At 43.9% G+C, this 25,913-nt stretch overlaps 1 protein-coding gene across 7 annotated transcripts in view; it reads right to left on the reverse strand.

Annotated features, from left to right (window-relative positions):
- The window catches only part of PCMTD1 (protein-L-isoaspartate (D-aspartate) O-methyltransferase domain containing 1), a 48,729-nt gene extending 24,775 nt beyond the window's left edge, over nt 1-23,954 (reverse strand). The window contains exons 1-4 of one of the 7 annotated variants that reach the window (XM_070802528.1): nt 23,766-23,953; nt 13,446-13,571; nt 9,900-9,982; nt 4,807-5,238 (exon numbers count right to left, since the gene is read on the reverse strand). In XM_070802528.1, the coding sequence (XP_070658629.1) occupies nt 4,807-5,113 (307 nt within the window). In that variant the 5' untranslated portion in view covers nt 5,114-5,238; nt 9,900-9,982; nt 13,446-13,571; nt 23,766-23,953. The other 6 variants (XM_019973510.2, XM_070802527.1, XM_019973512.2 and 3 more) reach the window with 6 other exon arrangements.
- Between the last annotated feature and the right edge of the window lie 1,959 nt (nt 23,955-25,913).

Below are 25,913 nucleotides of genomic sequence, written 5' to 3' on the forward strand. Positions count from 1 at the left end.
GCCAAGAGATCCACCTGACACCCTTCACAGCACTGAAGGAACTGCCTTTCAACCTCTAATAGGGAAATATACTCAAATTACTGTAAAATTTGCAAAATTTCTAAAACTTGTACATGTGTGTGTATGCTCAGTCATGCCCATCTCCCTGCAATCCTATGGACTATACAGCACACCAGGCTCCTACATCCATGGGATTTCCCACAGGCAGAATACAAGAATGGGTTGCTATTTCCTCCTCCAGGGTATCTGCCCAAACCAGGGACCAAACCTGAGTCTCCTGCAGCTGCTGCACTGGCAGGCGGATTCTTCATCACTGAGCCACCTGGGAAGTCCCTGATACAGGGTCAGTCAAGTCAAAGTCACTCAGTCGTGTCCGACTCTTGCGACCCCATGGACTGTAGCCCGCCAGGTTCCTCTGTCCATCGGATTCTCCAGGCAAGAATACTGGAGTGGGTTGCCTTTTCCTTCAGGGTATATGGACAGAAAAAAAATACACAGAAGCCCAACTAGGACTAAGAACAAACAGTTTAAATGGTAAGGAGCTTTACTGATTTCAGAAAATCTTAGTAGCCTAAAGGAAAGGGTTCTTTTCAAAATAGATTTACTCACAGCCCAAAATAAAGCACATACCAAGAATAGTCTGTAATTCCTTAAAAAAAAAAAAAGTAGGGTAAAAAGATAGAGGGAAAACTGAAGTTTGGCTTAATGCAGAGAAGAAAATCTGCCTTAGAGAGAACCATGGAAACCTGCAGAACTGTGTTCTGTCCAGAAAAAAAGGGATAGGGGAAAGGAGACTCTGGATCTCCCTCACTCTCGGGCCTCAAGGGAGGCATGAGAGTTTTCTAAAGGGGTGCTTAAAAGGAAATGAAGAGAGATTTGAAAATCATACTTCTGAAAAAGGGCTTGTACTTAAAAGAACACTTACAACTCATTAATAATAAGGATGCCAACAATGTAATTTAAAAATGGAGCAAACAGCTGAATAGACATTTCACCAAAGAAGATAGAGGAATGACCAAAAATCATAGGAACATAACGCTCCACATCATTAGTCATCAGGGAGGTACAAGTTTAAACCACAAGATACCATGTTATGCCCACGAAGATGCTATTTAAAATAAAACAAAACACTACCAGTGAAGATATGGAGAAACTGGAACCTCATACATTGTTGGTGGGAATAGAAAATGGTGCAGCCACTCCAGAAAAGTTTGGCAAGTTCTTAAAAAGTTAAACACAAACTTACCATACAGTCCAGCAATCTCACTCCTAGGAATCCACCTGAGAGAAATGAAAATGGATGTCTCCACCAAGTCTTACACATGAATGTTCACATCAGCATCATTCAAAACAGGCATCAAGTGGTGAAAGAACAAACAAAATGCGGTCTACCCACACAACACAGTGTTGCTCAGCCACCAAGAGGAATGGAGCAATGATACATGTCACAGCACGGGTGAACCCTGAAAATCTAACACTCAGGGAAAGCAAGCATACAGAAAGATCATATGCTACACGATCCCACTGACATGAACTGCACAGAAAAGGAAAACCTAGAGACAGCAAAGAGGCAAGCGGCTGCCAGGGGCTGGGGGAGGGAATCTTCACGGGGTGATGGAAGGGCTCTCAAAATGGATTACCTTCATCAATGAAGGACTAGATTCTCTGTGACAGTTCTTCATAGGAAGACTCTTAGAATATGAATGTATCTTCAACTGGAAACTAAACAAGTTATCTGAAATGAGGTACAATTTAGAACTTGGAATCATCCACCTTCTCTGTGTGGGGCAAAAATAAATTCCATTTATGAATAACTGCTTCAAGTATACTTTAATCATGAGAAATCTCCTGAAGTGAGGATAAACCTAACTCCTCTCACTGAACAAGAGCTCTCAAGACTGCAAGGTAGATTCCCCAAGAGGCCTCCTCCACAGACCCCCACTCTCCCCGCCTTAGCCTGGACCCCCAGATTACACCAGCACGTCCCTGGATGAGAGCTGCTGTTACCAGGGAGCACCTGTCACCCTCGTCTTGTGACTGAAGGGCAGTGCTGAGTGCCAGGGTGCTATCAGAACTTAATAAGACAAGGTCATGGGAAGCACCAGGACCCAGCCTGAGGCACCACACTCAAATAATTACAGGGAGCATGTAAGCACCCTCCTCTGGAGTGAGTGCTAAGGGATTTCTGTGGATGTGTCCCCTCGATTTAATTAAATGCTCAAGAAACACAAACCAAACAAGGGGAGCAGCAGAAAAATGATTAGCTTCTCAGAAGCTGGAGAGATGCAAGATTAACTGTAATCACAGTTTTACAGGCTCTGTTCTTTCTTTCCTTTTAAAAAGTTTTTATCTTTCTCATCAAATACTTTCCTCATCAAAAGGAGAGAAATTATACCTTGATCCTGACTGCAGGAACACACACAGATGAATCCCCGAACAATATCCAGTAAGGGTGGTCATGCCTGTGACTGAACACTTGTGACTCCCTGGAGCCTGGGAGCAGGAGGAGATGTCCTCCCTATGGACTGCCACACAAGGGTCTGTATTTCCACACTGCCTTCAGGTTGGAGGAGGAAACATTCCAGACACAATAAATTAACGCATATACATGAAATCTAGAAAAACAGTACTGATGAACCTATTTGCAGGACAGGAATGGAGATGCAAACACAGAGAATGGACTTGTGGACATAGCAGGGGAAGGAGAGGGTGGGACAAATTAAGAAAAGAGGCACTGACATACACACACTACCATATGTAAAACAGACAGCTAGCGGGAAGCTGCTGAATAACACAGTGAGCCCAGCCTGGCGCTCTGTGATGACCTAGAGGGCTGAGATGAGGTGTGGAAAGCTCAAGAGGGAGGGGATATGTGTACAATTATGGCTGATTCATGCTGTTGTACTGCAAAGACCAAAAAAACGTTGTAAAGCAATTTCCCTCCAATTAAAAAAAAAAGTCAATAAAGTTGGCGGATGGCCCACAAAAGCAGCTAGCCCCAGGAAGCCCATTTCTTAGGGACCAGGACTAGGGAATGGATTGAGTCAGCAAGGCTGCTAACTGTGATTCCTTTTCTCTCCGCCAGGCCTTTGGCTAAACTCCCGCCTGCATCAGGAGCCAGCTAACCAGCTGGAGGAGCAGAACACTTATCTGAGGCTGGACTCGAGCCCTAGTGGCCAGAGCTGGTAAAGAAGCACACTGACTCAAGGACAGCAAGCCCACTTTGGGAAGAAGCTCTCTCTACCACTCCACTCTGCTCCTTGGATTTGGAGATCCTCTCAAATCCTGGATCCCTTTTCTAGAGGCTCTCATGATACAAGAGTTGGATTTCTTGGAATCCCAACCTGATGAAAATGCTATCTCAGAATCACAGAGATCACCAAATGTAAATGCAAACTGCTTAACTTCTCTCTGGGCAAAAATGAATAATGTCACCTTTCTGACCAGTTACTACGTATCAGGAACTGACTCCGTAGTGAGATAAACAGGCTTCTTTTAAGTGAAACAACTGCAGGCTCCATGACTGGGAGAAAAAGTGTAGAGACAGCCAGCACGGAGCAATGGGATTTCAGGCTTGAAAACGCCTGAAGCTATACGATGTGAGCACATAATTTACTGTCCAAACTGGGACACTTTGGCAACAAAAAGGACATTACTAATATTGACACTAGGATAATCAAAAAAAATCAGGACTGCTTAGTCACAGGGGGATCACAGTCATTTCTCTAAAGTCCTCCAATGATTCCCCCGCACTCCAGAGTGAACTGTAAGCCACAGCCTCGACCCTGTAACCTGGGACGACACCTCAGCCACAGGAAACATCACATGGGATAAGAACCGCTCACTTCCTGTCTCTCCACCCCCGCCAGTCTAGTCTGCAAACCCCAGGGCAAGTCTGTGTCACATGGGCCTTGGTGTTGCACCTTGATGCCTGTCACGTGGTGGTGCCCAGCAAACACCAAAGGGAGCTGTGAGCTGTGGTTGTCCATCCTCCGCCCGAGGTCACCATGCCTTTCAGCAGTGTCTCCCCTGGCATGCTTTGTCCACACACAGGCTCAACTTCACAGCTCTCGTCTCCTAGCTATGGGACCACAGGCAAGTCACTGAACTTCAGTGACTCAGTTTAAACACACAGGAACCATGACAATACACACTTCACATGGTTACTGGGAACACTTAACAAGTTACTAGACCGTGTCAAGTGCTTTCAGCAATGCCAAGCCTTCATCGTGAGTACCAGGAAGCTTTGTGAAGGCAGTGCTATCTGTCCCTTCTGATTACTGCTGTTCCCTTGCTTCAGAAATAACGCTTGGCGGACACATTAACAACCCACACTCTTCCCCCTCTTCTCCGCCCTGCGTCCTGTGCTTTGCCCCAGCAGTGCCACATCTTCCGCCCCCCACAGAGTTCTAGATCCCTAACAAGTACAGCACCACCCCTTTCAGCACAGGACACCAGGGCCCACCAAACTCTCCCAGCCGCTGTCAGGATGCTTGACCTCAAGTAGGCTACAAGATGCTCTGGAGCCTCTCACCTGCCAACTGCTCAGTTGTTACAGTACAGACAGTGGTTGGAGGATCAAAAACAGTTCCAAGAACTTTTCACGTCTAGCACTGAAAGCAAAGTTAACTATGGGGGTCAGGGCTGAAAATAAGAAAAGATGACTACTCTGACCTTAAGGAAGGAAGGAACTACTTTGAGCATTCAAACATATGCTGTATACAAAGTTATAAACCCTGTAAATCAGAAACAGCAGTACAAACTCAGCTTACTTTTTAAAAAAGAATTTTACAAAAATAAAATTACCTAAAATTAAGCCCACCATTGTACTTAAATATCCGGTTCCACTTCCCAGGTTAAGAAAAGACAATCCTGGTTGAAGTTTCAATGCTTCCATAACTTCAGAATAAATGCAAGGTGCTGACAAGTGTATGTTGCCATGCTTCCAGGCTAAGTCTTTGTACGCATTGTCTCGGTAGCCTTCCAAATAGTAATCTCCGCGATCAATCGCTCTGAAGGCTTGCTCCACTCTTTCAGTGCGGATATACTGGGCTTCTTTTAAGTTATCAATTAAGTCATCATTATCTTCCCCAGCACTCACAGCTCCTCCCATGATAGTATTCAAATCAAACCATAAATTTTAAACTGTAATAAAATTAGCAGAAATGGCTTCCAATAATGTAGTGTGGTTTTGTTTTCCTTTTAATATTGCACTTGATTTCCAAAAATAAATTAATCCTGAAAGGGAAGAATAAAAATAAACAGGTTTAAATGAATGCTCAAAAGAAAAGTAATTCTAGTTTATTAAATATATAATAGTAATTATAACTAACGACCACTTCTCAAGGACATAGTCTCTTCCAGGCACAGAGTTAAGCTCCTTATAGTATTTATTCTTAAAACCACCACAAAGGGTAGCTTAAGTGTGATCTCATCCTCCAGAGAGGAAACCTGGGACACAGAAGAGTCAAGTCACCTCATCTTGTGAGGCCCAGTATAGCAGCCACAGTTCACACAGGGCTGCCTAGACATAGGCTGATTAAAATTAAATACACCTAAAAATCCAGCCAGTCACACCAGCCATACTCCAAGTGCTGAACAGCCCCACGTGACCAGTGGCTGCCATAGAGGACAATGCTGCTCTGGAAGGTGATGCTGCTGGGGTGAGGTCCCTGCTGGTCTAGACTTCAGAAACCATGCTCGTCATCACTGAGTCACATGGACTTCTACAGAGTGTGGAAAGCCTAGATAAATATGCACGTGTTACTTCATTTAAAATTCCTAAACAATCCAGTAACAATTCCTAAACACACCACATAAATTCAAAATGTTAACAGAAGAACATATTACCTAATCACTGAATACAAAATGGAACTTAAAAAGAGACTCACATATTTAAAATGTGTGTGTATTTAAATCTATATATATATATACACATACATATATATATACATATACAACTCTTAAGATTTTCTTTGGTAAATTCTGTCACGATGAGACCACAAACTTTGTTAACAACTTTTAATAGTTTAAGCACTAGAACGTAAGTTATACACACATGAGTACAACAACTTCTTTAACAAACTCAGCATAATTGAATGGAAACATAAGTACAACTTGTTAAAATAAGAATTTCAATACTGAATACACAATTTAAGCTTTATTCAACAAGTTAATAAGCAAACTCATATATCAATTAAATTCTGAATTAATAAATCAGGTAAGGGGGAAAGTGAGAAATGCAATAGCCATGGCCAAAAACAAGCGTTCTGACGCACACTCTGGCCAGGAACTGGAGAAGAGAGAAGCAGTGAGAGGAGCAGGGTCCCGCACCAGCAGGCTGCCCCACTGCCTGAGCCCCTCGTCTTCTCCTACTTCCCCCCTCTGAGAGTCTGACCATAAACTCCCCTCTCTCTACTAAAAAATGAACAAACTGGAAGTTTTGCATACAATTTCAGAAGGCTCCTGAATTCCCAGAGGCCCCTGAGTCTACTGCAGCTTAGGAACATCTACTACAGGTGACAGTAAGTAACTTAAGTCGCTCAGTCATGTCCGACTCGTCGCGACCCCATGGAAGGTAGCCTACCAGGTCCTCTGTCCATGGGATTTTCCAGGCACAAGTACTGGAGTGGCGTGCCACTTCCTTCTGCAGGGCATCTTCCCGAGCCAGGGATCAAACCCGGGTCTCCAGCACTGCAGGCAGACACTTTACTGTCTGAGCCACTAGGGAAGCCCTTTCAGGTGACAGTAAGTCAAGTATTAACATGGGAAATTACATCTCCATTTAGAAAGTGCAGGGCATCTGTGTTTCAGATCTACCGCTACAGGCCTTAGACACAGGCACTCAGAAGGCTAGAGAGAACACGACCTCGTCACCCAGGTGCACCACACCCTGTGGAAGCAGACTTCCCTGACTCCTTTCCCTCTAGTCTGGTAGGAAAGACAAACAGATCTGAACAGAAAGCTCAAAGGGTAATGCAGGAGGAAGTCAGGAAAGGCTTCCCGGAATATAAGGTACAACCTGCTAGGATGCATGTTTCTTTAACACAAATAAAAGTTACTTAGTTGCTCAGTCATGTCCAACTCTTTGCCTGTGGACTGTCTCTGTGGACTGTAGCCCGCCAGGCTCTTCTGTTCATGGAATTCTTCGGGCAAGAATACTGAAGTAGGTTGCCATTTCCTTTTCCCGGGGATCTTCCCAACCCAGGGATTGAACCTAGGTCTCCTGCATTGCAGGCAGAATCCCAACACACAAATGAGCTCACAGTCAACAGAGTAATGACATGGAGATAAAGATGAAGGTGTGGTGGTCACAATATATGTGCATGTTCTGAAGTGACAGGAAGGGACAAACTTCCACACTTTAGAGCCACACCTCAGCAGCTTATGAAAACTTTCAACAAAAAGCTGAGAATAGAGTACCTTCCTGTAAGACAATGAGACAGTGTCTTCAAGTGATCCGGGGGACTGTGCATACAGATGAAAAAACACTAAGACATTTTCCATGAATTAAAACAGACTGCTGCTGCTGCTAAGTCACTTCAGTCGTGTCCGACTCTGTGCGACCCCATAGACGGCAGCCCACCAGGCTCCCCCGTCCCTGGGATTCTCCAGGCAAGAACACTGGAGTGGGTTGCCATTTCCTTCTCCAGTGCATGCAAGTGAAAAGAGAAAGTGAAGTCACTCAGTCATGTCTGACTCTTAGCGACCCCATGGACTGCAGCCCAACAGGCTCCTCTGTCCATGGGATTTTCCAGGCAAGAGTATTGGAGTGGGGTGCCATTGCCTTCTCTGTAAAACAGACTAATGAAGGCTATAACCAGGTTCAGATTTTTTAATTTTAATAAATAAAAATGACATCTGTCTCCACGTAAAATGGTATTCAGGGCCTGAATGTCAAAGCAGGTCAAATGTCAAAATGTCAAAGCACGGTTAAAGCAGGACCATGATCACTGGGGTTACGACTGTGGAGGACTGATTGACTAAAGCCAGGTACAGACCCCAGCAGAGACTTAGCTGCACTAGAAATTTTATTGAGATTGTTGTTTCTGCTGGTACAGCTGGCTGCACAGGCTTTGAATGTTACACCCAAAGCTGTGCTTCCCACAAGCCCAGTTGCTTTGCAGAACAGTAGGTGTTTTCAGAGGTTACAGTAGAAAACCCAGGACAGACTTCTCAGGCCCTTAAAAAGCTCTCAGAAGACCTCAAGGACTCCAGACCACATGTGGAAAACAACTGGCATAAACAATTCCAAAATGAGATGAGCACAGAAGTTACACAAGGATGTTACAGGGCACCCAGCCCAGATACAGGTGGAATGAAGAATCAGAAGAGTTGCCTGGAGAAGCACAGACAGCAGAAGGAAGGAAAGGTGTCGGGATGTAGAAGAGATGGGGGCCACATGCCCACTCAAGGCACTATACACAGCACCGCAGAGCTGAGCCTGGGGAAGACAGCAGTGCTGCTGAGGCCAGAAGAACCCGGGATCTAGGCAAGCTGGCAGGCCCCAGGACACAGAGCCTGGGCCTCAGACTGCCAGGGAAGGCTCAGAGACAGACAGGGCACACTGAGGGACTAAAACAGGATGTTAAGGGAAAACCAATACCCACCAGAAAACAAAAGGACCTTTAGAATGGGAACTCGTTATTTGGTCTGTGGAAGACAATATTTAGTATTTACGTAGTAGCACCAGTGCAAACATAATTCCTTATTTAATCTGAATAGTCGTTTAACCACCCGGGGCGAATGAGAGTAGAGATGTCAAGGGGAATGGGAGCTAACCCTTTATCTGCAATGGAGAGTAAGAGCGGTCTACGCTGCACAAGTATCTCAGTGTGCACCGTGGAGGCAGCATTCCCGTGCTCTGTGGCGGCTCCATGCCGTCCCATCCCCTCTGGTGTCAGTCTCCTGAGTAGGGACAGGTGGAGCCGGGAGCTGCTGTGCTGTCGTCAAGGCCTGTAGTATCACTTAACCTTCTCAACTGTGTGCATGCGTTATGTGAACAAAACTGACAAGGTAAAAATAAAGAGAGCAGTATTGATTTATTTAGACCAGATGAAGTACAATAGAGACACACAGACAATAATTTCCTAAGGAATAAAAATACACTAAATAAAAGTATACAGCAGAAAAATCAAGGAACAGAAAAAGGTCATAATATAAATAATTTACATCACAGAGCTTCAAAGATGTCATTTATCATATACATTTTTCTGAAAAAAGTGAAAAATGAATCCTATATTACATATAAATTATATGCATAATTATTATAAATTCCATTTTATAATATTCACTGATTTGATTATAATAGTAGTATACAAATTCACAGAAAACTTGAAAACCAAGTAAAATAAAGATTACTGATAATCCTAACCTTCAAAGAGCCACTATTATTTACTCTCTAGGCACGAATATTCTTGTTTTTTTAACACAATGTTAGTATTATACTGTATATATATAAATTTCAGACTTTCACTTGATACGTCTTAATTATTTATTCATGCCATCAAAAATACTTGCAAAATCCAAGGCCATGATATGCCACCAGATAGATGCATCCAAGTAGCCAATCCCCTGACTATGGAGCAAGAGATTGTAAATTGATCAGAATCAATGTACATATGAAGAGTCTGCAAGTTAAATCTGTAGTGAATATTTTGATAATTCAACCATAATCCCCTAACTTGAAATACAGTTCATTTATGAGTAAAGAAAACAGTAGTTTAAAAACCCATTACAGCAGTACATCATGGGATGTGTTTGCCATTTAATTCTGAGGTAATTCCATCTCAATCATGCAAAGTACCAAACACAAGTTAAGAGACCAAGGTCCAGCCTTGACCCCAGTGACAACTTTGCTGTATGGCTCTAGGTATCCCTCCAGGACATCATTTCCTCACCTGTGAAATGAAGAGGCTAAATTCTCTGATTCCTAAGGTTCCCCAGGGCTCTGACTTCTCTGCTAGTTGGGCATCGGTTAAACCTGCATTTGAACACAACTGAGTTTTAGTTATCTAGGAATGAGTATTCTTGTCTCAGCGTTTCTGTTACTTCAATCACAATTTTTTCTGCTTCCCTTCTGCCATTTTCTGTAACACAGAAAAAAAGTTTTAGGGGTGTTCAAGTCCTACATTAAACATAAAAGCAAAATAAGGACTCTGAGAACAAGAAGAAAGGATGAAGGCAGAAAGGGACAAAATGTAGAATAAAGGACTGAATAGTTTAAGGAAGCAGTCGCCTATACTCCTAGAACACATCTCACCCCGCAGCCTTTTCTCTCTAGGATGTGTCTGGCATGGAAGAACAGAGGGCACATTCACAGAAGCTCACCTGACATGATTTGTAAGTGCTCCAAAGGTTGCTTGCTATTCTTTCAAAATCAGATCTGCGACTGGAATGTATTTGGGTTGAGGGGAAGAACTACTGGTGACGCAGTTTAATATTTTGATGTCTTTCAGGCAGCTCAGGGATGTTTTACAGAAGGTTAAAGACAAGTCAAAGGAGGTGGGAAGCAAGCAGATGGCAGACAGATGTCGTGAAAGGGGAAGAGAACAGACTGAACAATGACTCCTCCCTCTCCTCCTGGCTCAGTGGCAAGCAGCCAATGGCAGCTCCTGTGTGCTCCTCTCTCTGCAGAGGTGGGGACAGAGAGCTCCCAGCTTTGGGGGAAGAAGATGAGTGACCCACACAAAGCAGAACACACTATCTGAGGGCATGAACAAAGGACCTTTCTTTTTTGGGCCCTCAAGGATCTTGTCATGGGAGCTATGGACCAAGGTTGCTTCGAGTACGGAGGCAACCGCACAGGGGAAATCCTTTTTCAATCATGACAAATAGGTTTCAGGGAATATAGAAAAAGAAGAGGATAAGCTAGGCTTCACTACTCCATGCCAAACACTGCTGAGAACATTCACTTAACTTTACATCAATGGTAATACAAACCCTACCCTTGTTTTAGCAGTGGTAACATACACATGGGCAATTTCCTATGCACCTACTACCTACTAAGCACTGGAGTTTATATCTTCAGCATACCTATGAAGAGGCACCAATTTTATTTTACTGAGGAGGACAGAGCTCAGAGACCACGAGACAAGCTCACAGATGGCAGGGGCTGAGCCACAACTCAAATCCAGTCTATCAAGCCATGAACCTTTCTGAAACACAACAGCTGGCCCACAGGTTCTTGACCCCTCACTCAGAAGAACTTCCCATTCTCTTAGCTGAAAAGATGTTCAATTCAGCTCTCCTTCCCTCTCCTCAACCTCTCATTTCCTCCTCTTCCTGCCTTTTGGACTTTTGGTTCCAAAGAAAGATCACATCAGAGGGAAACAAAGCATCTGATGTCATTTACTGACCATGCGTCTCAGGCCAATTGTTTAACCTGTGGTCTTCAGTTTCCCTGTCTATAAAATGGGAAAAATAACCACATCATCAAGTTGTGAAGAGTAAACAATGAGCTACATATAAAGTTCTCAACATACACACCATGAGGGTATATCTGGTGAGCTGGATGGAACTGGAGGAATCAATGTGAACACATGATATGAATTTACAGTATTTATGTGTACACACACACACACACACACACCTTGTTTATGAAGGCCTAGAAGATTGGCAATGACTGCTTTTCACTCTGTCGACCTCCCCATCCACACTGAGGGCCCTCAGGGTCCAGGCCCCGTCATCAGCAAGGACTCTGGCATCTGAGCTGCAGGTCCTCTGTTGCCAGACCTAACCATCATCCTGGGCACCCTCACAACTGTTCAAACTCTAAAGCCCCAACAACTGCACTGTCGGAATCTCTGAGGAGCTGCTCCCACTGCCCCTCCAGGTCCTCATCTCATTCTCCAAGCATGTTTTGTATCGAATCACTGACCCTTCCACCACTGTACTTAACCTTCAGGCCTTGAACTCCTATAAAAGGTCAGTCTGCACATATTTTAGGATTTGCAGGCCACGGTTTCCATCACAGCTTCTGAACTGCGCTTCCAGAGCAAAGCAGCCACAACCAGCTTATAAGTTAAACAGGGTGGCTGTGTTCCAGAAGGTTGATTTATGGACACTTGAAACCTACATACAATTTTCACATCATAAAATATTACTCTTTTTCTGTTTTTTTTTTTCCAACCATTTAAAAATGTAAACATGATTCTTAGTTTGCAGGCTACACGTAACTGCTGGCCCAGTTTAACCCATGGGTCAGTTTGCTGACACCTGTCAGGACCACTCTCTTCCCAAACCAAACAGGCCCCACAAATAATGCTTCCTTCTCACGCTCTCCTGTTCCTCTCCGCTCCTCACCCTAACTTTCTGCCTCACTCCTCTTGCGGACTCCTGACCTTGGACAGTCTGGTCATCTCTTGGCAGGCTCCCCAGCTCAGCAGGGGTCCCTGCACCCAGTTCCCTCAGCAGCCCCCATGGGCATCTGGTGGAAAGCGGCCTCTGGTGAAACAGCTCTCAGTGAACATCTCTGCCTGGTACCCCAGAGAGCAGATTGCTGGTGACTTGATCAAGGAGGCACCACAACAACTTCTCTGCTGTCTGCCTGCTTTCTTTGGCTTATGGCCCTTTCCACTGTCTTCCAAGCAGCCCCATCAAGCTGAGTGCTCACTGTGCCTCCTCCTTCCACTTTTAAGGAACCCTGTGATTACACTGGACCCATCAGAGTAATATAGGATACTCTCCCCATCTTAAAGTCAGCTAATCAGCAACCTTAATTCCCCTTGGCCATACAGGATGACCAATACATTGCGACAGGGCTCAGGAATTAACATAAGAACATCTTGGGGAAGGAGGCATTACCTGTCTGCCATACCACCCAAACTCTATAGTAGAATGCTGATCCATGGGGAATTAAATCTGTACACTTGGGGACTGAATCCATTCCCACCTATTACTCACCCAAGACACAGGAAAAGAAACAAGAGATCACAGTATAATCAGTGGCAAGAGATTTGCTCATGTTCCTTTACAGAACTTGGAATTCACTTAAGTATAAGGCATGATCATGTGAAGACAATCTAAAGCCCTCTGCAACAATAACAACTATACCACACAATAACTGCACGAGGACTTTAAAGGTGACCCTGAAATTCCACTTGATGTACTAACTGTAAATACTACAACAAATAAAACCATCAATGTTTTGCTTTGGTTATTCTTAAGCCATGTATCATTTTTTTCTTATAAAAGACAATGTATGCCCAGCCCTAAGCCTTGAGCATTATCACAAAAAAAACTTTAGCATTCCTAATATATTATACCATTGGGAAAAACTGTGCTCAAGCTTAAAACCACTTAGGGCACCAATCTGCTTCATTCCTGACCTTGCTTTTAGGACAGTGGGAAGCCACTACACAGATTCTGAGTGCTGACAGAAAGTAAGGGCAGCATGAGTAAGACCCCATATGTAAGAGTTGGCACCTTTTCTCAGTTGCTGGTACCTTTCAGGATATTTGCAGCAGATTCAAAACTGTCCAACTTGAATGCAGTATGACCCAGGTTGGCCGCAAGAGGGAGCACGCTTTTAAGAACACACTGCCCTGCAGGTGGTGCTTTGTGTGTTACCACTAAAAATGAATGGAAAGATGCGTGAGCAAAAAGGATATTAAGACAATTAGGAGCAGGACTTGATTTTAATAACACTCTGCACAACAGAGCAATTAATGTATATAAAAAGAAGCAAGCAGACACCGAACTTTATAAATAAGCTTTGAACTAAGTGAGAAAAAGGCCCAGAATCAAACATATTTATGAAGGTCTAAACTCCTGGCGTTTACCTTAACACTGACCATGAACCTTACTATCAACTATACTCTTTATTTGATTAAGAATCAAATAAAATGTACATATTCAAATTTAGTAAAATTCATTTTCTCTAACACCACAGACAGCCAAAAGAACTAATGCTACAGATAACTGAAAGATAGTTCTTTAAGCTTCAAAGAGTAAAATAAATTGATCAAAGTCTTCCTACGGTGTGACAGTTCCACAATCTTTGAAAATATCCAATATAAGTCAACATTTCTTGATGGTCCCAGATCATTACCAAAAACATCAGTGACAACAGTATGTTAGGAAAACCTCAGGGACTAACGCATGCAGGACACATGCTCCACAGTGTAGAATTCTGTCTTTCCCTTTCGCTGTAGCAATTTCTCGTTTCTTGTTGACCAGATGACTCAAATTTGCTATTTTACACATGACCATGTAGACCTGATGTGGCTCCAGAACCACCGCTCTCCTGGCTCCTCCAAGGCGCTCTCTCCTTTCACTTCTGACTCCACCCACACAATACTGATGATATGAGACTGCTCCCAGGCCTGGCCTCTCATTTAAATGGACACTACTGCTATGTAAGGTCTCATAATCTCTGAATAGCATGTGACTCCTGTTACTGTTTAGCTTCTAAGTCATGTCCAACTCTTTGGGACCCCATGAACTGTAGCCCACCAGGCTCCTCTGTCCATGGAATTTCCCAGGCAAGAATACTGGAAATTCCTACTCCAGGGGATCTTCCCAACCCAGGGATTGAACCCATGTCTCCTGCATTGGCAGGTGGTTCTTTACCACTGAGCCACCGCGTGAGGTTCCATAATCTTTGAAAAGTAGTATGTGACTCCTAAAACATTATTATCTTTATCATTAGCGCAACTGTCATTAGCTGAGCACTTACTGTGTATTAAGCTTTAGCATTTTTATGTACGTTAACTCAAAACTCTATGTAACAGTATTACTTCCAAGGAAAGGGGTTACCCAACTTGCTTAGGAGACAGAAAAGGCTTTGAGTTCAAGATCTATTCTTACATCAAGCCCTTTGTTCTTGAAGACTGCAGATCATTTCACAGGAAAGAAAACAAGACTCAGGACAAGGAAGTAACTCTGAGTCTCAATTCCTGCATCTATAAAAATGAGACTAGTGATACTCGCCAGACAAGATCCTCTTTGACAAGGCTGTTGGAAAGATTAAATACTTACATGAAAGTGTGAAAATGTTAAAGCACCAAAATATTAGCATCTCATATTGCACAGCTCCCAGATATGGTTTCCAGGTGGCTCAGTGGTAAAGAAACTGCCTGCGATGCAGGAGACCCAGGTTCAACCCCTGGGTCAGGAATATCCCTTGAAGAAGGAAATGGCAACCCTCTCCAGTATTTTCGCCTGGCGAATCCCATGGGCAGAGGAGCCTAATGGGCTACAGTCCAAGGGGTTGCAAAGAGTCAGACACGACTGAGTGAGCACGCACGCAGTGCACAGCTTGCAGGAGCATCAGCCACATAGCTGTGAGACTTCCTGAGGCAGCACAGGGAATGGTATCTGTGAAAACAGGGCATTCAGGCACACGTCTGTGTGCAGGTGTGGACCACATACATACAAAATGTACCATGCAGGCACAATAAAACCAGGGGTTATTAAAATAAAGTGACAACTGAACAATTCCTTAATAAGAAGAAAGCCTGCAGAAAGCTTTTTTGCCATCAACAGTGAGGTAACTCAGCTAGTTTAGGACCATGGTGACTTCCCTCCCTTTCCTTCAGAACCAAACCAATTTCAGGAACAGTTACAATATAGATATTTATATAAATTACTGTAGAAAAGCCTAAATCTTTCTTTTTCCATTTCTAATTTCTGCGGTTCAAAAAAGAATAAAGGTTCAAAATCACTCTATTTGCAGGAAAAAAGTCAAGTCCATTAAACCATTAAAATGGTTCAGAAGTATTTAAAGTAATTCTTTCACAATGTATTCTTTTACAATATATGTTAAATCACTACAGAGCACTGCCAGGCTTTTTCTTAAAAGTAAAACTGTAGTAACTACCTTCATGTATTCCAAAACTTGCTCTTATATTTGAGTATCGAGATGACTGACCATGAATTTAAAAATCTATTCTAGTCATCAAGAGACTACAATGCAAACAGGAGACTAAGGAGGGTGATAAAATACACCCTCCTTCTCAAAACTGTCTGACAAAGAAAGGTTCACTTGTGCGGGTGTTTTTTTGTGATTTTTTTTTGTTTTGTTTTTGAGCTATGGCATTTGTAAATATCTCTAAGGCACTTAAAGATCCAGTATTTTAAAGATGGATTACAAAAATACAATGATTTGTTATCAGAGTAAGAGCTCTGAACTATTAACACAGGAGCAGCAATAGAGGAGGGTACCGACACCCACTGACACATTGGGCTCCCTCACAACAGCTACACCACTCAGCACTCAACCATGTGCACAAACAACCTGATGGCTGAGCCGAGGCCTTGCCACAGTCCTGGTTACCTGGCAGAGCGTGCAGGTCAGAGAAAATTCAAGTGATCACAATTTCCATGCTTCTATCACCAAGTAAATATATCTATCTTATTTGACAGCAGGGTTTATAAAGCTGGGCTCTTCTAGCTGGTGTTCTCATTAATACAGAAATCTCTGAGAATTAACTAAAGGAGACACCATCCCAATGATTGCATTCCCAATGATCTATTTCTTTTTTATCCATATCTTCTAGTCTTTCTACAGTGAATTGGTATAGCTATTATATGTGGCGGGGGTCCGTGGATGAACAAAAACAAATGACCTTTTATTATCCTGTTCAGTAACCCTATTTAGTAAGCCATGCTTACTAAATACACCACCACTACACCACCACGGATGAAGCACAGCCTGGGAAACCTTCCTGGACCAGTTAGGAGTGAGCTGGCAGAACAGCTGCACCACTTCAGCAGCTGAGACACGCTGTACACCGCCACTCTGCACTCAGAGCGCCCTTGGTCTGAAGGAATCGAGGAGCACTCACTGTTTACCTGGTACACACCGTCACTTACTTGTTAAACCATACAATTCTGACCTTCATTAGTCTTATCATTACTTGCTATTCAGTAGGATTCTGACTGACATGTCTAAGATGCATGAATGTTATTTTTGTTTATACATAAACTCTGAAAAGACTCACACCACACTGTTAAAAAGCCATCATTATTACCCAAACAACCCATGAGGAACAGATGTGGATGGCAGAGGTTTGCTGAAGGAGGAATTTGTTTAACTTCATTTATTTCAGTACTTTAAATCTTATCTCTGAACACACAATATTACAGTAAAAAAGTTAATGACCTCATAAAATATATTGTGTTGTTGGCCATGACATTTCCTTCCAGAAAACACCCAGATACCTTATTCCATTCCCTGAAAAGGTTGCCTATGTTAGATATACTACTATAGGCCACAGTCCCAGAGATGATTTTCCAGATATCAAGAATCATTTCTGAGCACAGAACTTGTAAATACAGGCATAGCAGGCCTCGTCCAGAGCAGACAATTGGTCCCGGAAGCTGCTGCCATTCACCACTGCCATCCCCCCTCTTCCCATTAGGTTGTCAACAGCTCCCAGAATCCTCACATGGTCCCCTTCTTCTCTCCATTCACTCACCCTTCATCAGCAGCCTCAAAAGGCATCCATCTGATTCTCCACCAAGAAACAGCCATTTTAGCTTTCAAATTTTATTTTTCTCTAGAAAGATCTTCCAGTTTTTATTTCTCTTCCTTCAAACAGTTGCTTCAATGGATGTGTGTAACAGTAAAGAATGTGAAACAATCTAAATGTCCATCAGTAGGGAATATGGTTAAATAAATGATTATATATATATATATATATAGTCTATGTATGTAGTGACATACAGCTGATCCTTTGAGGCTGCAAAAAAATTTTAAAGAATGAAGACATTCTTTATCTACTGTTATGGAATATCAGAGATACACTGAGTGAAAAATGCAAGTGAAACTATTTGCAATACATTATACTTTATCATAACTTGAAAGAAAAATATTTATTCAAATATACTTATAAACAAACAAACTGCTTCTTCTATATCATTCCAAAGATAAGTGACTACCTCTCAGTAGGGAAAATGTGAGGTGGAAGAGGAGTCACTTTCAGTCTATAAACTTTTTATAACACTTATACCTTGACCCATGTGACTATATGTTTTTAAAATCAATTACTATAAACTTGATTAAAACTTTTATTTTCAGAGAAGTATTTATGATTATTTTTATCCTTTATAAAGTTGAGAGCTGGAAGACTGACAAACTGATTAGTCTGAGAATAACACTTTTATTATTTAAACACTTTTCTAATAAACTTCTATAAACACTTTTATTAAACTCCAATGCCATCACTGAGATAGCCTACCTACATTCTCAACTTCTACCAGAAAGGATTATATTTTTATATAACAAAGCAAAAACAAATTACTTAATAAAATACTTACATTAATATAGTACTTACAGTAATGTAATACTTAAATTGTAATACAAGATGCAAAGGCAATATGTTGTTGTTGTTTAGTTGCTCAGTCATGTAAGACTGTTTGTGACTCCATGGACTGTAGCCCGCCAGGCTCCTCTGTCCATGGATTTCTCCAGGCAAGAATACCAGAGTGGGTTGCCATTTCCTTCTCCAAAAGGCAATATAGAGAAATATAAAATTTTAACCTCTGCATGGTAATCATTAACCATGATAAATTCAAGGTTAGACATGTGCATGTAAAAAAACACTTATAAGTAGTTTTACAAATTACTTATCACAATTACCTAGAAATGAGTCTGAAATTTTAACTCATTTGATAGCCTACAATAAGGAAATCCGGTTTTGTTACATACACAAAATTAAAAACTCCATTAAACTACTGTGTCATCTACCAATTAAAATAAAAAACTACTTAAATTACCATTAATGGGGCAGGTGACCAGAGATCATTTTCATTCACACACATCTCCTAAGCGTCTACAATACATTTTCTGCTTTCTAACATTTTATAATCCAATTACAACTGTTAGAGTACTCAAAATTCAGAGTATAAGGTTCTCATCACGAGGTTAACAACTATATGAATGAAAAAAGACCTCGCTAGCAGACAGGGAACAGGAGCCCTAAGGAAATACAGCCCATCAGCTAGCCTTTCTGCACAGGCACCTCCTTGAAAAGCAGACATGGGAAAGGGAGTAAATCCTGAATGAAAATGTATAAGAAACCAAAAGCTTGAATAAAACAAGAAACAAATGTGAGAAGGAGTGCTGGGTCCAGGTAAGGCACTTTTGAAAGACAAAGGTGAAGAACAGGGACTGTATCCCAGAGTTGATCAAAAGCCACTGGGTGGAGGTACAGAACTCTTCAAGAACACAGAACTGGAAGACAGGCTGGGAATTCAAACTCCAGGTCTTCTACCTATTAGCAACTCCTTCAGGTTCACGAAGTCTCAAATTCTTTCCCTGTAAAGTGGCACAATAGTACCTAAGACATAAAGTACTTAAGACACAATAGTACCTAAGACATAAAGACATAAACTATCATGAGGACCAAATGAGACAAAGCATGCCAGCACAGTGACTTTTGTCAGAAGAAACAGTAAATTTGGAGCTCTGCTTTGTTCCCATGCAGGGAAAAAAATGATCAGGGTTGCATTTAGGACAGTTAACTTGATAGCAGTATGCATGATGGATGGCACAAACTTGGAGATTATGGTTGTCTCCTGTTAACGACAGCTGAAGCAAAGGGATTAAAACTGTTTCACCGCCGTGAAAATGCAAGACAGGAGAATCAGGAACAATGTGCAATAAAATGACAAATCATTTCTAAAAAAAGTAAAGTGAGGAATCAAAGATGTCCTTTGAGTCCAGATGACTAAGAAAACGTGATGATTAATATAAACAAGTAAATGGAGAAAAAAAATTAAATCTGAAAACAAAACACTTCAGCTCTGAATGTATTTGATTCAAGATAACAAAATGACAGCCACTTAAAAGAGTTTTTCAAGGAAACCAAGTTAAAGGCAAATCTGAAGCTTTGGAAAGAAAATGAAGCTATGCAGAACTCGGGCCTCACAAAGAGGGAAAGAACAGTGGGAACAAGAGGCCTGTGGTGGCCAAAAGGGAGAAAACAAAGCTCCCAAAGGGAGATGAGGAGGCCCTCTCAGGTGGCCTGCACCTCAGTGAGGTGAGAAAACAAAGGCCACGGGGCCCAGGAGTCTGAGATGCTGGCCAGGAGAACAGGGAAGACAAGGGCCTCAGGGTACTTCACAGCCCACAGTTCTCAGATGCTCACTGCACTTCAGATTACAGACTCAACTGACTCATGATAATGTGGTCATTATGGGTTTACAAGAGCCTGCAGGTTACCACATAGTGTTAATTATTGCAACTCAACCCCCAGACATACTTTTTTTCAGTATCTCTAAGCTCAGAACTGTAACTTTCACATTCTTATTTCCCTTGACCTCCATCCACATAGCTGACTCCCCTCCATCTACACTGAGGGCCAACTCTCAGATTTTCTCCCCTCTAATTCTGGCTTCAAGATCTTGCATCTGAACTAACTTCTCCTTAGAAACAAAGTTGTCAGGCAACAGGTCCTTTCGGCAATTCCAGAGTTGTTTTATACTTAGCTTTTAAATCCTATCTAGATTTTAAACTCTAGGTGATGCTGATGCTACCGTTACCATTCATAGGATGTAAAAGTTTATTGATTTCTGGCTACTCATGAATGCATTCCCCCCACGGAAAGGATTTTTTAGGCTAAACTGGAAAACTTTTTATTACTACCCACCAGTCATAAGACCTCTCTTACTAATTTCTGAGAATATGCACACACAGTATTGGACTCTCCATTCTCCTAGGGCTGGGAGTACCAGTGTATCCTAAAGACATCTTGCTGGTGCTGCACTGTTGTTTATATCCCACAGCTATAAACCCACTTACATCCAGCATGAGTCGTCCAAGAGACAAGCGATGGCAGATTAGCCACTTAAATGTGCATCTAATTACATCCTTTAACAACTGCCAAGAATAAAAGCTCAAATATTTTCCTATACGTGGGTTTCTTCTCAAATACATATATATTACAACTATCACACTTTAACCTCAGTATTTGCCATATTTCTTTAATCCAGTTTTCACACATGCCGGAAAACCAAAACAGATTAATAACCATAACATTAAGACATAGATGCTATTAAATTGCCAGTCACGATGTAGTTTTACAAGACCAAAATAAATATGGAAATCAATCTTTTTAGGGCCCTCTTTGTATTCTTTTCATCATATTAGTTTACAAAGAGTGTAACTGGGTTCATAATTCTAAACGAAATGAGACTAGTCTTTAAGGAACAGAATAGAAGTATCTGTAAGAGCTACAATTTACTATGATGCCCAAATGAGCACGGCATCTAGTAGAGTAACCAAAGACTAAAGTAACACAATCCCCATCTTCCCGGTTAACGGCATCACTCCAAGGTATTCAATATTTTAATAACACTCCATCAGAAACCTCATCTAAAAAGATACCACTATAGATTCACACTAACTATCCTTTAGATTATGTTTCAATGCACACAATTATATTCATGTCTCTACTCTTAAGGAACATTTACAAGCCAAAAAGGAGAAGGAAACTCTGAGATCAGTGATTTTGTAAGGTAATTTTCACTAATGGGGGGTAGCACGGCAGAGCAAACCACATGGTCTTGGCAGCATGTGTGGAGCATGAAGCATGCCCAAGTCTAATTTAGCCACTACCAGTAAAAAGGTAACAGGGTTTTGAGCAGTTGACTTTGAGAGCCTCTGTTTAAAAATCCATAGAATGGACAGCATGCCACCTAGGTTGTGAGAAATACATGAAAGAGTGCTTCTATTACCAGCCACGATAACTAAAAATGCCATGGATGTTTCTGATTCCTTCTGAACACAGCTTCCCAAATAATAAAACGCTACACAGCTGGGCCTATGATAGCGGGCTACATATGCTGAGAATCAAGTGGTTCCATATGATTCCCTTACTAAGTTGTCCTCCCTGGAGGGCAAGATGAACATGCTGTACATTTTCAATAAGCACAGGGCAGTGATTAAATCACCAAAGCCTCCAGCGTCTGCACACAGAACTATAAAACTTAACTTCCTAGCTTTCTATCTTGCTGAATGGTAAGCAGCTAGGGTCACCCTTCCACTTAAGAGTTTACCTCCTACCGGCCTGAAACACGAACCTGTGGGCCGCTGGCCTTCTATCCTACCTCCTCCTCATACACAGTCCAGTTTTCCTTTGAGTGACAGAATTTGCTTTCAACTGGCCCTATGGAATTTAAGTTTACTCTGAAAAGTACTCTTAAAAAAAACAAAAAAGAAACTATTTCAGTAACCTGCTTTGTGAAGTCATCCAAGCCTCCTGCAAGCTGCCATTAAGTTCTATGTAAACATATTACTCAATTTTCTAATATGTAAGTATCCTCAACTGGCCTCAGACATTCTTAGTTTTATTATGTTTCAAAATATCACTTTGTAGACTTTATTAAAAGCTAAATAAAAGCTAAGATTATAGAAATAACAATGGTCAGCTATTAAATTTACATATATAGCTCTGTAGTTTATTGAAAGAATAAGGTATGTAAAAAAAAAGAGAGAAATAATTGTGATATTGTTGACCAATAAAAACTATGTGCTACGTATGATCCCATTTTGTTTTTCGTTTTTGTCTGCTTGAAGTATAGTCGATTTACAATAAGTTTAATATGCAATGAAAAATCCTTAATGGCTGAACACCACACTTTAAGACTGGTTACACTCTGGGTATTAAGGGAGGGAGGGGAAATGGGTGAGAGTGAGGTGGGTGAGGGGAAGGAGGAGACTTTCTGTATGGTTAGGCTGCTAAATTTCTTTCTTCAAAGAGAATGTAATACTTCAGTAATAAAGGTAAATTAAAAACTAGGAGAAAAAATTATTGGCACAAACTGTACCTCCTCCATACCCAAATGATTCTAGTAAGTAACATTAAAAAACATAGTTAGGTTCTCTAAATGTTAAAGAAGACAGATGAAAGCACAGTATTGGGGTGGGGGATGGCCGCGGACTCGTACAATCCTCCCCTCCTTGCTGCCCCCTCCCCTCCTTGCTGCCCCGTTCCTGGGTCCCCTCCACGCCGGCGCTGGAAACCCCCTAGGGACCAGCCCGCACTTCACATGAGTAACCGCCCAACCCCAAAACCGAAAGTGGGAACAGGCTGCGCCGCTCCAGCCCCAACACCCCCTCCCCTCCGCTCTGGCCCCAGCGGGCAGGTCCGCCTCCTCCAAGACAACAACAAAGTCACGGGGGCGGGGAACTGCCCAGCGGCGGGCGCGACCCCGGGCCCCGCGAGCCTCCCCACTCCTTAGACCCCGGGCCCCCTCGACGCCCCTCAGCAGCCCGGCCCCGACCCCCGGCCTCCGCGATCCTTCCGACTCCTTAGAACCCGGGGCCCCAGTCTCCCTCCACCCCCACCCCCCGCCCCGGTCCCCTCGACCTCTTCAGCCGCCAGGCCCCGACCCCCGGCCCCCAACCCCGGCCCCCGCGACCTTTCCGATTACTTAGACCCCCGGCCCCCTCGACACCCCTCGGCAGCCCGGCCCCGAGCCCCGGCCCCCGCGACCCTTCCGACTCCTCAGACCCCCGGACCCGTCTCTCTCCACCCGCAGGCTCCCTCGACCACCTCAGCGGCTCGGACCCGACTCCCGGCCTCCGGCCCCCCTCGACCTCAGCCGCCTGGCCCAGAATCCCGACACAGACCCCCGATCCCCCTTCTCGACTCCCGGGCCCTGACCCACCCGACCCCCAACCTCCCTCACGCCCCTCAGCCTCCGGGCCAGCGACCACCCTCCGGGACTCACCCCTGCAGCCTCCATCTCCCCTTCCGGCCCCTCGGACCCTACCCTTGGGCCCCGCCCCCGCCCTCAGCCCTCGACGGAGGCCTTACCTCTGGCGACGCGGTCGGTGGGCCCGCCGCAGCCGGTGCTGGTGAGGCGCTGGGTCTCGGTTGGCTCCTCAGCAGCCAGCGCCGCCGCCAAAACAACACGTCCGCCGCAGCAGCCTCCGCCGCCGCCGCCGGGGGGAGGGGCGGGGCCGGGACGCAGGTGGGGGAAGCCCGAGCGCCGCGGCCTCGGAGCCGGCGGCTACCGGGCATGCGCGGACGGCGGCGGGCGGGAGGACGCCGATGTCAACAAGGCCCGGGGACGCTCCATCCGGCGCCGCCCCTCGGGTCGTCCCGCCCCCAGACCCAAACCACGCGAGGTCTCGAGGGTCCCGGGACGCGGCTTCAGAAAGAGGAAGCCCGGGAAACCGGTTTCCGCGTTGCAGCTGCTATCCAGCGCTCCCTGGCCGGTCCCAGAACCGAGACCTGGGCGCTAGGTGCAGCTGCTCTGCGGTGCCCGCTGCTGTGTGGGCGCCTGTACGTCAGTCAGGGCAGGCGGCGCCGGGAGCGGACCGAGGGCTGCCCGGCGGAAGGGCTCTGTCCGCGGCTGCGGGCCTTACGAACGTGCGGGCCGCCTCCGTTGTGGGCCTCCCGGTGAGCAGCTATTTGGGGCGCTCGGGATGTCGCGCTGACCGTGTACGGAACCGTTTAAGTCAGATGCTGTTGGCGGAGAACCTGCGAGAGCGCAGGCGAGCAGAGCAGTTGCTGTCCCGTTTGCTATATTTGCAGCGGACGGAGCATGAATGCAGGCCCGGCGGCCGCCCTCCCGGGTCTCCTGCAGGATCGCTCCATCTGCGGCGCCCGGCCCCAGGTCCCAGCTGTGACGGGCCCACGTGGCAGTCTCGCAAGGTTCGCTTTCTGCCGTACCAAGCAGGAATTTCAGCACCCGAAAATCTCCTACATGGGCTGGGTAACTAAAAATGGTCAAGTTAGGAAAACTGCTGAAACACCTGCCACAGCATTTTCTCAGATTTTTCCATTTCTTTCTATGTTTACTTTCTGCAGTCTACTATAGGAATTTCTCAGAGTAATTGACCTCTTTTTTTCTCTTCTTCCGCAATTGCTTGAAAGCTGACCACAGGTCATTTGTAACAAGACTGCTAGTAAGTACGAATTATCAAACAGGACCCAGTGCTGTTCTTGTGGGTGAGGTGTTCGACAGCAGACAGCAGATCAGGGGACAGCTCAGGGTCTTCCCAGGGTTCTCCACCTTCAAACCATGTCTGAGTATGCCTTCCAGTTAGCACTTTTCGTGAATGATTTGCTTCTGGTAAGTGTGCGTTCCTACTGGTGTGTGATCCCCAAAGTCTGCACCCAGGCCCGCTTCGTTCTCTGCTGCTCTCCAGCGCCCAGTGCAGGGTCTCCTGCAAGACTGATACTCTACGTTTGTTGAATGGCTAGTAGGATTTTAAACTATCCCATCATCTGGAATTATTTAGAAATTTATTTGGACTTTACTAATCTAGATTCCCACAAGACAGTTTATTCCTAGAGTTCTTGGCTTGTAGTTGCAGCAGGTCTGGCCCTGGAAACAGGAAAGTAACCCTTGCTCCCTTGCCTTCATAAATTAATTCTTCACACCAGGTTGCTTCAGTTTTAACTTTAAGCATAAAATAACCAGAGTGAATACACTGCGAATACAGAACCCTGGGTAGCCAGGAGCCTTGTGATATCAAAAAATCTCTAATTTGCACACATGAGGCCATTGACTGGAGGGGGGAAAAAGCACCACATGAGCATTGTGAGTTAAGTTTTATTCGGGGAAATGAGAGCTATAGCCCAGGAGACAGACAGCAATTGAGGTAGCTCTGAAGAACTACTCCAAAGTGGTAGGGGTGAAGGTTTGTATTGCATATAATTTTTGTGAAGGTGGGGTACATATGCATTTGGGCAGCCTTGCTGCTAATCACAAGGAGCAGATGTCATCAATGATGCTTTTAGTACTTTTCTAGCTATGGGGAGATATAGGAATTAGGCTCATAAAATCTGAAAATAACTGAAGACCAGTTCTACGCGTTCTTCCCAGAGCACAGGTTTCCTCATTCCTAATCTCCACCCTGAACTCCTTTCAGGGGATGTTGAAGGTCAGCAGCTGCAAGGGCTCATGATTTAATCATTGTAGAGGTAGATAGATGGCAAGTGCCAATTTGTACT

The sequence above is a fragment of the Bos indicus genome, chromosome 14 (assembly GCF_029378745.1).
Source record: "Bos indicus isolate NIAB-ARS_2022 breed Sahiwal x Tharparkar chromosome 14, NIAB-ARS_B.indTharparkar_mat_pri_1.0, whole genome shotgun sequence".
Lineage (NCBI taxonomy): Eukaryota > Metazoa > Chordata > Mammalia > Artiodactyla > Bovidae > Bos > Bos indicus.